Below are 12,582 nucleotides of genomic sequence, written 5' to 3'. Positions count from 1 at the left end.
TTGCTTCTTTGGATAGCCATTCCCTTGGCCAGCCCAAAATCCCAACACGCAGTTTGCATTTCGGTCCTTGAGGCATCCCATTGTTTTTATTTGTGCCTTCCAAAAGGCTTAACTTCAAATTACGGAACACACCTCCGAGTTGAGCAATCCAGGGGAGCAGACGCGGCTGCTGTAGGTGTGAGCGCGACGGTCCTCAGACCCTGTTAACCATGACTTGCAAGTATGCCGAGAGCAGGATAGATCCCCGAAACCCCACAACTCCCACAGAGCGGTGCAATGTTCGCATCACAGGTCTCTTCTCTTACCAAGGTAGGTCTCGGGAACCAGGGGTTCAAAATTCACCCACAGCTATGAACACTGGACACGCAGATGACAACAGGAGCCAACACACAGTACAAAGCAAAAGCGTCCCCACGGGGAAAAGGCCAGACTCAGCTTGACTCGGTTTGTAATGCGTTAATGAGATAGTAAGGCAGAGAACAGCTTTGCCTTCCCTTCAGGCTAACAGAAACCCTCCTGCTTCAGAATTTCTTAGTTAAAAAAAAAAAAAATCCATCTTGCAAGCTGCACTTATTTTCCAGCAGGGAAAACCCCAGGCCCAAGGGCTACAAAGCAAGCTCTGCCAGCATCTCACCAGACATCAAAAGCCCCTTTCTGAGCCTGGAGGTGTCAGGGATGAGGCAGCAGCTTGGAAGCAAGGGAACGCATGGCAAGCAGCAAAATGGATCTGGATCTGAGGCCTCTGCGATGAAGGCATGAACAGAGGGATGAAAGATCCCCTTACTAATAGCAAAAGAGCCCCTGCGAGACCTGAATAGGTCACTAAGCACCTTCTGTTTCCAGATTTTTAAAAGTCAGGAAATTTGTATGTCTCCACCCTTACCTACTGGGGAAAGGGGGGATTTTTTCTTAAATACTTAAATATTTCTACACTAATTACACACAACACAGGCAGAAAACACTTGGAAGAACCTGAAGATGGGAGAACACAGATGGTCATCCAGTTCCCAAAGCTGATGCAGCGCCCAGATACCACAGGTTTGAAAGACCAAGAAAAGCCCAAGTTAATCTGGAGGGCACGCTATCATTTCGGAGATGCTTTGAGACTCCTCCCACCTTTGGAGATCCCAGCTGAGCCTTCTTTTTCATCACACTGATTACTAGCAAAAACGCACAAACGAAACCAGCACAGATCAATTATTTCCCTATAAAGCATCAAGCTGAATTAGAAGCAGAAGATGTCTTTCAGGTGAACATCTGCTCGATCACTTTGGGATTTTCAAAAGCATGGTAAGATAAAGGAAGAAGACGGGAGTCAGCGTGATGGTGAATGCCAGATAATGCACCGGACAAAGCTGGTACTACTGCGTAGCACTTTACAAATCACAGCCCCTCTGTGCTTTGGTTTCCCCATCCAAGCAGAAGCCTCATCTGCACATCTACTAATGAAAATACCGCACGGGAACTGTTCGTTAGGCCGTTCCACTTCTCAAAGCACACGAAGCAGACCAGAACATGATTTACTTTAGAAGCAAGTGCTCTGGCTTAGAGTTCTGGTTAGGTTTGTCACACTGTTTAGGAAGTTTTAATTTCTGCAGCTGCCTTTGAAAAAGGCAAATGCCCGGCGAGCGAACCAGCACAAAACATAGTTCCTGCTCACACTCAATGACCTCATCTCTGGGCAACCCTCATGCCAAATCTGCCTTGTACAACATTAGGATTCCCCAAGGAAATTCTGAAGCATCAGGGAATGGATGCACACAGAGGAAAGGTTATCAAAACGCGCCCCCCGACACCCTTTCATTCTTAAACATCTTTTGAAAGGTAACATATTTTCACTTACTGGCTTTGAAATAATAATAACAACAACAAAAAAATCAATATCTGTTTTTTAAATTGGAAAAAGCCAATATAAACCGTGGATAACCGAGGCACACTCTGACCTCTAAGAATAACAACAGCATAAGGACGGGAACATAAGTGTAGGCTGCTGCCTACACTCCATTAAGCCAAGACAAGCATTTTGGTGCTCATCTGTAGAAAAGCAACCAGTCACTTTTCAGACTGCCAACTCTAAACAGTGGTCACATTGACATTCCATGTAATTCTGGGTAGTTTAACTCATCTTCTGGTCCCAAGGCATCATCCCCAGGCTCCTACTGCTCAGATTAAATTTCTGGAAAAATCTTAAAAGCCAAGGTTTTTGCTCTATGCAAGCCTCATCGAGAAAGCGGTATATCACTGGAAAGCGGCTAGAATAGACCTCTCTGGAACCCCTTGGCCAAGGAGGACTGAGGCTAAAACCCTATGAACATCGAGCATCACCGGTCATCAACATGAAACCGAAGTCCTCAGGGATGCTGGACTTTGGAACGGCTTTACAAGGGGCTACTGAAATTTAGTTGTCTTACTTTTCCTAACGCTTTCTTGCTACTGTAGTAAAAGCCACTGCAAAAAGCACACCAAAACAGGACAAGTGGTATCTTCCTCTGCCCCTATGAGTTCCGTTCGTTGTCTTCCATATCTAATCTGAGCACATCCGTCATCTGGTGGAAGCTGTGTATCACCTGCTATGCACCTGGAAAAAAGGCAGTGCTTTCCAAACACAGGGCTTCAGGACACAGATTCTGATAATGTTCCCCTGCCTTCTCACACGTATAAGCGATACGGCAAAGGCTTTTGCAAAAAAAGCACATACGGAATACGTCACACACATATCACCTCGACCTGACATGCACCACACTACCTACAACATCAGTAAGAGACATGCACCCAAACTACTCATCTTTCTCCTGACTTTAAAAGCAACTGTCCTTCACTCAGCATTGCACAAAACCCCGTGAGCACAAAACAAATGACCAAGATTCACACCCAGCAAGAAGTGTGAGCGTGCTGCCAACCCCCTGCTATTATTCATCTCCTGACTTTCCTGAAAAGCATCACAAGGTAAGGAGAGAGTTAATGGTATGACATGTTCTCTCAGTGCTAATTAGCCTACACACATCTGACTGAGCCATGCCGAGACCACGGAGCAAGAACGCAGATGGACAATTACACATTTTTAAAATTGCACTCTGTGCCAGCTCTAAATCTTGAGACTTGGGGAGTGAATTCCCTGCTCTTTTTTTCCCCCCTTGAAACACATTAACTCTGTGAGCCTCAGCATTCTCCCCAGGTCTGCTCAATGCTTGCCGGGAAGAAGCAGAAGCAATTGCTCAGCTACCTTAACTGACTGCAAAGTAAAGCGATAAAGTAGGAGGTAGTCTCCCAAACCCCTTGGCTGACACCCCCTTTGCTTCCCAACTTTGTCCCATTTGGTCGGCCTCAGTCGTCACGTGAGGAGCGGAGAGGACATCACAGCCACTGAGAAGGAAAACAGAGGCTGAACAAGGACTTTGGAAAGCTGGAGCTGTTCTCAGATGTCTGCTCTGCTTCTCCCGCAGCCATTGCCACCCGCTTCCTCCTGAAAAGGGTTGGAGTTCTGGAAGAGGACAGCAGATCTGGGGTTAGAAACAGTGAGCGGTCTAGGACATAAGCGCCATTCCTCTATTCAACAAGCACACAGATGAGTTAAGATTGAAAAATAGAAAACCGGTATTTCAGTAACGAGAGGCAGCATCAAGACATCCCCAAGAAGCAGCACTGTCCAACTGCGCAGAACTGAGTTATAACCTCAGCTCTGCTGCGCACAGGTCAGCGCTTCCCCCTGCCGCGAGGGAATAAATCAGTCCCTAAGCAGCTCTGCGCAGCCCTCCCGAGTAGCTCACCGAGGTGAAGAGTCCAGCAGCCCAGCTACCACCACAGACCGGGCTCAGACCTCACCACCCCACTCAACCAGACCCAAGTTAAAGGATATGCTGACCTTGAGGGCTCCGTGGGACACACACACACAAAAAAAGAAGCTATGGCCACGGCCTTTAGCCCTGCCCACGCAGTTCCCATCGTCAACGGCATTCTTGTCCAAAGGAGATCTGCACTATTGGCCGAGAAAGGGCTTTTATTAGCACAGAGAAGCCTCCTGACAAGTATCTGCCCTCAGCCACCTCACTTCCCCTTTGCTTCTCCTGCTCAAAAGGTCATGAATTTCGCCACCAAAATGCACTGATCCAACTTAAAGTCCTTAAATTCCAACTTAAGAACAATCTCCCCCGAACAATCTTTTTTTCTTGAACCCTTTAGGTAGGATGAAAACCCGTGAAGCAGCAACACAGAATGAGTAATGAGGAGTTTTCCAGGAACATCCTAGATGACAACCATTTACAGACAGGAACAGATGAAAATCAGGTTCTCTTTAAACCCCGCACTTCAACTGTTGCAGGTGAAATATCAACCTCAGCCAGTGTAAACCCCAGTAATTATTACAATGATTTAAGCTTTAACTATTCGGTTATTAATCAGATGCTTTATGCACCTCTTTAAAGCTTTGTATTTTGCTTTTAAGATGCAACAGCCCCACTGTGAACCATCATCTTCCCTAACTGAGAATACAAGCTGCCTCTCCACTCTGCTCAGCACACATAGCCAGCACCACTCGTTTCCTCGCAGCACAGTGTACACGCAAATAAAAACAGTCATATTGCGGGAGACCAGAGGCTACTCTAAGTCACAAAGCCAGTCTCCTGCAAGAGTCAACAGCAGGGAGCCCTTACCCAGAGATGGAGTTCATGTCTCATGTATAACTACGCAGACAAATTTTTCTGACACGAGTTCACCCAGTTTCTTCTATGAAACCGTATGAACTTTTAAGTATTTGTTATATCCAGCAGCAAGTCCCATACTCGGTATGATGCTGCTTATTGTCCGGTGTGCTTGGCACCTGGCCCTCCCTACTATTATTTGGTACATGCAACACACGAGTGAAGCGTGGATCCCTGGGTATCCTGAGCCATGACACATCCAGGCGCCCCGGTGCACCAGCGGATGTCATCAATTCCGGCATGCCTCAGTTTTCATATTCCCAGATGGAGAATAACAACATTTCTTTAAGAAGTGCTTTGAGATTACATGGACAGAAAGTTCTGCAGGGAAGCTAAGGATTTTCCCTCTTTACATCTCTAAAGCCTTCAAGGACTTTGAACACATCACACATCAGAGAGCTTTCTGCTCTTTTGTATATACCTCCAGACTAAATGCCTTAATAAAACCCATCTAAAAGCAATCTAAAAAAGCACACAATATCAGTGGAATTGGGTCATCATCTGGCCCTTGGAGCAAGAAAAAAAGACCATGGTAACTCAGGTGATTTTCACGGCTGTGAACGTAAGCTGAGAGCTCTCCCATTGAGAGCGCTGCGCAGGGCTTGCTGCCCCACCAAACGTGGACGTTCCAGCACCGAGTTTCAAAGCAACAGTAAGCTTTAAATCAGGCAAACACTGAAGAATACTTTCAAAAGCAGCCTAAATTAACCAGGAAACAGGCGCTTAAGAAGCGGATAAAGATTACTGAGCTCAACCTGAAAAGATGAGCTTCAGTCAAACTCAGCAAAAATCTCACCCATCTGCTCAGCCTTCAAATACGAAAGGAACTGAAGAGTTCACTGGACAAACATTTAGCCACGGTAAGCCCCCAGCTCCCCGGCTGTAAATGCTTCAGGTTCAGGGCTCCGCGGTCTGGCAATTTCTGACACAGCAGTAAGATTGATGCCTTCAGCACTCATCAGCTGCTCGGCAGGAGGAAGACATGCAGCACGTAAGAAAGTACCGGCTGGGTCTTTGCACTCGCTTACCCCAGCATCTAAACAGCAGAAGGGAGCTCACGCTGAAGACACGGAGAGGAGATCTTGAAACCTCTTCCTGAAAGGTTTCTACACGGATCCAGGCCCAGCATGCTGCCAGCGGCCATGCAGCTTAAACGACAATTCTGGCCCCAGATGTGGGGAGAAGCCAAGAGTTACATCACGGGAACACCTGCCAGACACGCCAGTGATGAAAGAAACAGGTTCAGAGCGTGCAAGCACAATGAAGCAGCTCAAGAGGAAAGCTCAAGTGTTAACGCAAAATCTAATCTGCAAGTCCTCCAGGGGCCAGGAGTAATTGCCCCCAAGAAGTCAGCTGTTTGCCACCTACCAGCGGTGAGGACTGGGCAGGAAGGGACCACAGTGCTGGCCATCACTCAGCCTGCTGGGAGTCTTGCTGGATCCCAAAAAACTGGCGCTCCTGGAGAAGTGGGAAAGTAAAGGGAGCTGTGACAGGAACGCCTTGCCGGACTTGAGGAACAGAGCAGGGCTCTCCCCAGAGACAGATGGAGAGCGGAACCCTGCGACGGCCTTGCTTTAGCTTGGCCGCTTCGTTCATGCGGACGGGGAAGTGCCGGAGGGTTGCTGAGGCAGCACAGGCCACAGTTTCGCCAGCACAACACAACACTATCAGTAGAGCACAGCAACTCTGCGATACCGGGACAGCGTTCCCACCGAAAGAATAACCTGAGCGAGTGAAGCTTTGGATTTAAACCACACACGCACAGAACTATGAAGCTTCTAGTTCTGAGCAATGTACGAACAGGCTGCCCAACACAGGCCTCCCGTTCCTCAATTAGCACCCAGGCCAGACACCATTACTCCTCTCAACTTCGTTTTGCCCCCCCCCAAACCAAATGAAGGTACGCAGAAAACGTTTCAGACTAAAACCTACACCTGCTAGCATTCGGTGACTCAATTTTGCTCTTCCCTCACGTGTTACGCTGGCTGTGACACCACGGGGCTGGACCAGCTCCGGGTATGTCAGCTGCATTCTGCTGCACTCCTGGGCGGACGCACAGTTGATTTTTTTTTATTTTTTTTTTTAACAGAAGGCGTAGAGAAGAACCATTTTTGATACACTGAGCACAGCAGCGATTTAAAGAAAGCCAAGGGCCAAAGTAGTTTGGACTGCCGAAGAGAAAACAAGCCTCATCATACAGCAATCGCATTTTGCGACAGATAAACCCTGCCACCAGAGATGCGATTCCCTGTTAATGCAACCACACGTCCTGCATCATGAGGCAAGTAGATAATCCAGAGGCTTCAAAGGAGTTTCAACCTCCTCTGCCAGCAAGAAATGACTTGAACTTCCATTTAGATGCTGAACTGCCTTCGCAAATTGCTCCCACTGCCCACAGTTACAGCCATTTGGGTGACAGTCACCTCCTGCTCCTAATCTATTTAACACCAGGGAGGAATGAAAAGCAGACAGGAAAGTCACAACTGGAAAAGACAGAATTCAGTTAAAGATTGTTTCTAGTTCCAGGATTCAACAGCTTTGGTTTTACAAGGTAATGCTAAATAATGTTTTTTATAAAATTAAAAGCCACTAAATTTAATTCTTTATTTGGTAATTTGTAATACTCTGAAGTTCAGCATTAGCGACTAATACAAGCACAGATTAATCAAAACGGACATGAAGTGCAACAATAACCCGTAGGGGAGTAGACAGCTTAAAGAGGAAGGTCTTTCGCTATTCTAGCATAGCCCTGTGGTTGGAGGTTTCTTTCAAGAGACTTCTGCTACTCCAACCATCCAAGAGATTATACCATCTTCTCACGGGAGAAAATAAATTGTTCTGCAACATGAGATCGGGGCTAAATGATCTTCTGTTCAGAGCTTCAATGAGCAGACTGTTGAAATTTGTGCCCCGAAACTATTAGAGCTTAAATACTGATCTGAATTCTTCTCAAGCTTTCAAAAGAGCAGCGCTCAAAAGTAGCCTCAAACCATTTAGAAAGGAAAGCAACAGAGACAGCTCTCTCATTTCAGTTTTTTCAGTCCAGAAATACGTGCGCACACACAACTACCGTGTGTTGGCCTTTGCCACTAACAATTTGCCAGCTGCTTCCCCAGGCAAGGAAGTCAGCGCTTGGTATTCGGAGCATTTGCAGACGTTAGGGTCGCGCAAAGACAACCTCCTGCTATTCTAAAGAAAAAGCAGCCCTCTGGCCCTCACCAGTAGCTGTGAGCAGTGATAACTCCTTATATCCTACCCACAGCTAACGGCGTAACGCATTTAGAGATGCGAGATGTGGCAAGCAGTGCAAAAGCTTCAGCTTTGAGTATCGCAAAAAACAAGGGGGCAAAAAGGACTGAAAGACTTTTCTGTTATCAAAGAGCTAAAGAAAATAGCACGTTGTAACTCTGGCACCAGCAGAAAACAGTCCTCCAGACCTCGCTGCAAACTTTCTGCTGCTGGCCCTGTAACGCCTCGATACAAAAACAAAAAATCCATTAGCCTTGGTGATTTGTGGGATTACAATCTCGTCGTCGCCCAGGCTCTAGCTTCTGCCTATTTGATCAAAATGTAGTAGAAACTTGTATCGACTCCTTTGCAGCTCCCCAAGGGAGACAGTCAGTACCGAGCAGTACAAAGGACAATAGAAAAGCAACTGGTGCAGAAAAACATGCCTTTATCTAACTTGGAAACTTCTTACTATAGCTATTAAAAAACTACAGATAAAGTACTGATGTCAAAAGCACAAACTCAGCATCTTGGGAACCCTGGACAAGTTCTGTTCACATAAGGCAAGCCACTTTTTGAAGGACAGAGGAAGTTTCCCCAACCCCTCCAACTAATATTACCAATAAAAGAAAAAGCAGCACTGGTCAAGCTAATCTGTAACCACCACGCAAAAATCTAGAATGTCAAAATCAGACCAACGTCTGAGTAATTCCACGCTTACATCATAATTATCCGGGGCTTCTTTTCATAGACAGACAAACAAAAAGCTTCAAGGCAGACATGTAAAGACTGTAGAGTCCTACGTCATATAAAAAAAAAAAATTTCTTTCCACAAGTGGAAGACTCATGTTCTGAAGGAAGCCTATGAGGCAAGTTTCCCTGTAAATCAACCCCCTCCTCCAAGTGATACACTTCCACGCTCATGCTAGGACAGGACGCTCACCTACAACACACAGATGGACATGTCCCGACTCCAAATAAGATCGCACGCTGATTTCATGCAACAGCAAAGCACCAGGAACGCAGTTCTGCTGTATGCCATCTGATGATACATCAGAACCCAACAAGGCTTTTGTATGACAGCCCTGAAAGAGCTTGAGCTATTCTCACCTGGTAGGACATCGCGTTTGAACCAGGAAAACAAAACAGGAAAACTGAGGACAAACAAGCTGACAGCTGGGGAGGGGAATGCGCATCAGAAGACAGTTTCTGTCTGTAATTCTGCTACAGATTTTTTTCTGTCCATGGGAAAGACTCAGCCTTTCCTTTGTAGAAAGGGCATGAGGGATACTCTCTGTCAGAAAAGCTGCAGTGGTACAGTTCTTTGCCATTTCATCAGTGAATGAAGGGCACTCCTACAGCCCGGATTCTGCAGGGAAATAGGGAAGCCGCCGCTATGAGTCATGGCTCTCCTCAGATTTTTCAAACAGCTCAGGCAGCAGTGCTGACATGAAAAGCAAGAGCAGCGGAAGCCCCCGCTCTCTGTTTCCTCCTCCAGATTTAGGCAGCGTGGGTGTCATTGCTGGGAACTGCTGCCCTCTGCTGTCACATAAAATAGCGGCGAAATTCTCATCTGACGAAACCAGGTTTACAGCTACATATAAAAAAAAAAAATAAAAATACACCATGGCAATAACCACAAGGTCACAGCGCATTCAGATTTCCAGTGTGTTCGCCCAGTCAGTTCCGGTCGTACGCATCTATAAAACGCCTTCCCCTTTTTGCAGCACATCCCAAGAGGCATCTTACGAGCCAAACTCAGCCTACAGGATGATTTTACCTAGCCCATCACCTGCGTTGCAACTGTTTCAGAGGTAAAAGCACTCAGCTATTAGTCCGTTCAGCAAAACACCACTTACTGTCTGCAGATCTTCGTAGTGGATTGTTCACACCACCAGGGAAAGCGCCAGCAAGTATCCTGCCCCCAGGACAGGGCTTGGACTAGATCGAAGGAATAAAATGCATTACTGCCATCCCCGTGGGGCCATATGTGATTCTCTCCGTGTCTCGGCCTTCGCAGTGGCAGTGCCACCGGGAAGTTTTGCCAACTATTTCAAACAGTGTCCGGATGGGGAAACCCAAGTGAATTTACAGGCATATTTTGAAGTTGAACAAAGGCTGAGGTCTGCATCTAAGGATACTCTGCAGCCCTCGGGCAGAAAAATCTTGGCTTCATTTTCCTTGAGGTCTGCCTGTGCTCGTGATCAAAAAAAAAAAAAAAAAGCGTGAAGGAAAAAGGAGAAGATACACCATACTGCACAGCACACCTCCAGCCCACCAGCAGGAGACCAGCACCCAGTTTGCACTGAACCCACAGTAGACACATCACATCTGCCAACTTACCTGACTTCCTCACCAGCGAAATCAAACACTTTGGTGATTGTCACTTTTCCTGAATCTTTTGGCTTCTCAGACTCTTTTGGTTTTTCCTGAAGCTTGTTCCCACTCTTCTCTTCTTCACCCTGTGAAAAATACGAAGGATAAAAGAAAACAATGCATTTGTGGAGCCAAGCCAAATTTCTACTCCAAGGGGCCCGGGACCCAACACGCACCTCAGGTAGCACTGCAGTTTAGGTTGGCTGGTCAAAGCAAGTCACCCACAGACAAGAAAAAGGAAACAAACACCCCTGCCGCCAGAGGGAAATCCCCCACTTCAGTTCCAGGGCTCTCACTGGAGCTCAAGGATCAAACCAGACCCAAAATGAGATGTGAAATTGTAGTTAAATGTAGGAAGGAGCAAGAATACACTGCTGTGGTTCAGAAAGCAAGCAAAAGCCTGGAGACTTAGTTCTCCCAAACGAAATGCTGCCAGGCAGTAAAACTGCCGGGGTGGATTACACAGAAATATGGTTAATTTTATTCAAGAATATAGAAGAACACAACCCATGAGCACAAAAAGCAAGGCTGATCTTCATAGAGGACTCTGAAGATACTTAGCTACTTATCAATAACTTCTCTTTGAGAGGGAGATATCTTTATTAAGCTATTTGTCAACCACGCCTCTTAATTTACTCCATCACAACCACAGCTTTTAACAGCATACATAAAAATTAGACCACATAAATAATCAAGACAAAACCCAAAATTCTTGCTCTAAATCAACCACACACCACAAAGATCTTAAGTCCAAATCAAGAAGTTCACAAAGAGAACAGAGGAACTGCATCGCTCCATAAATTATTCTAGGCTATGGAGAAACTTTCAAAGACCACTCATGTTTTAGGGATCTCCCCATAAAAGCAGAATTGCTCAGAAAAGAACTTTTCCTCTCTCCTTCTCTCTAATTCTACCTGTAGCCATTTCAGCTGTGCAGGCAGCAACAACTGAGGTGGAGGGAAGCAGAAGGGTTCAGATGAAAGGACTCTTCTAAAAGTTGCAAGCAAAGATTGCACTTGTTCTGCACCCTTCCAACAGTTGTAGAAAACAGCTTCACACAGTGAGGAGAACTGTACTCATGAGACATTACTGAGTCAAGAGGCCAGACTTTTGTTGGAAAATGCTTTGTTGGCTGACCACTCGAAAAAGTCAATTCTGGCAACAGAGGGTCAGTTTTGGTACCTCCTACCACCTTCAGTGCGAAAGGTTTTGTAAGGCAAATACACGCATTTGGTTTTATTAAGTACCAAATCCTTTTAAATAGCTGATTACCCACAGAATTTTCTCTACAGAAAACCTGTGCAGACAGACAGACAGTGAGAGCACACTCATGGGGTTTATAAAGGAAACTAGAGAAAGCTAGATTCATTCTTGTTACAAACATCCATCCCAAACGCAGCATCTTCCAGACCCCCTCACTGCATGAGGATGAAGGCACAGACATGTCAGCAGAGGTCTCTTCTGTTTCCCCACTCACACACACAGCCTCCTCTTTTTTGAGCATCAGGAAAAGCACAAGCTTCGAGGGAGAGCTGTGCCCACAAGCACAACTCAGACCGAAGCTCGTTGTGCCGCTCCTACATCACAAGGAGAATCCAGGACCGGGAAGAGAAGCCAAGAGGGCTCCGTGGGACACTCCGAGACGCTGACAAGCGGCTCCAAGAGCAAGTGCCGCCAGATCACAGACCTCCCCAGTTGGAAAGAAACCAGGGGCATGGTTTGCCCCACAGTGGGGCTCCAGGCTCACAAAGCAGATGGGGCAGGGGCGAACCCAGCCTCTTCCCAGCTCTGGCTGACGTTTGGTACCAGCTAGAACCAACACCACGTGCTCTAAAGCTTCAGGGCTTTCCCATGCTCCCTGGGTGAAGGCCCAGGCTCCTGTTACCTTTTTTCCTTGTGTCACTTGCGTGGCAGCCACCGCTTTGGGTTTCTGTCCCACATCGCTAAGGAAACTGGCCCAGAGAGCATCCTCTTTCTTTTTCTCTTCTTCTTCTCTGTTCCTTTCCACCTGCTCTACATTATCCACTTCCTCCTCTTCCTCCTCCTCTTCGTTCTGCTGAGCCTTTTCTTCCTCTTTCTCATCTGGATCTAGCAAGAGACCTCCTTTCTTCCTCTTCCTGGAAGCAACATGCCAAAAAAAAAAAATATACACTGAGGTGCTGCAACACTATTCCAGAGCTGCAGGGTAAGCATGGGTGAAGCAACACGGTATTTTGTATTCTCACTAAGACATTCTACCTGGGAGGTTTCCCCTAATCTTGGGGGCGAAGCTAATTAATTA

The 12,582-nt window shown here is 46.5% G+C and overlaps 2 protein-coding genes across 2 annotated transcripts in view; one reads left to right on the top strand and one right to left on the bottom strand.

Moving 5' to 3' along the window:
- Window positions 1–12,582, top strand: part of ZNRF1 (zinc and ring finger 1) — a 183,776-nt gene that overhangs the window by 101,390 nt on the left and 69,804 nt on the right. The gene's annotated exons all lie outside the window — the stretch shown is intronic.
- Window positions 1–12,582, bottom strand: part of CFDP1 (craniofacial development protein 1) — a 68,894-nt gene that overhangs the window by 55,478 nt on the left and 834 nt on the right. The window contains exons 3-4 of the mRNA XM_082489138.1: window positions 12,187–12,418; window positions 10,269–10,387 (exon numbers count right to left, since the gene is read on the bottom strand). Coding sequence (XP_082345264.1) covers window positions 10,269–10,387; window positions 12,187–12,418 — 351 coding nt within the window. The remainder of the gene's footprint in view (window positions 1–10,268; window positions 10,388–12,186; window positions 12,419–12,582) is intronic.

Source organism: Vanellus vanellus, assembly GCF_965231255.1.
Source record: "Vanellus vanellus genome assembly, chromosome: 12".
Classification (NCBI taxonomy): Eukaryota; Metazoa; Chordata; class Aves; order Charadriiformes; family Charadriidae; genus Vanellus; species Vanellus vanellus.
This window is presented reverse-complemented; position numbering and strand designations above follow the sequence as displayed.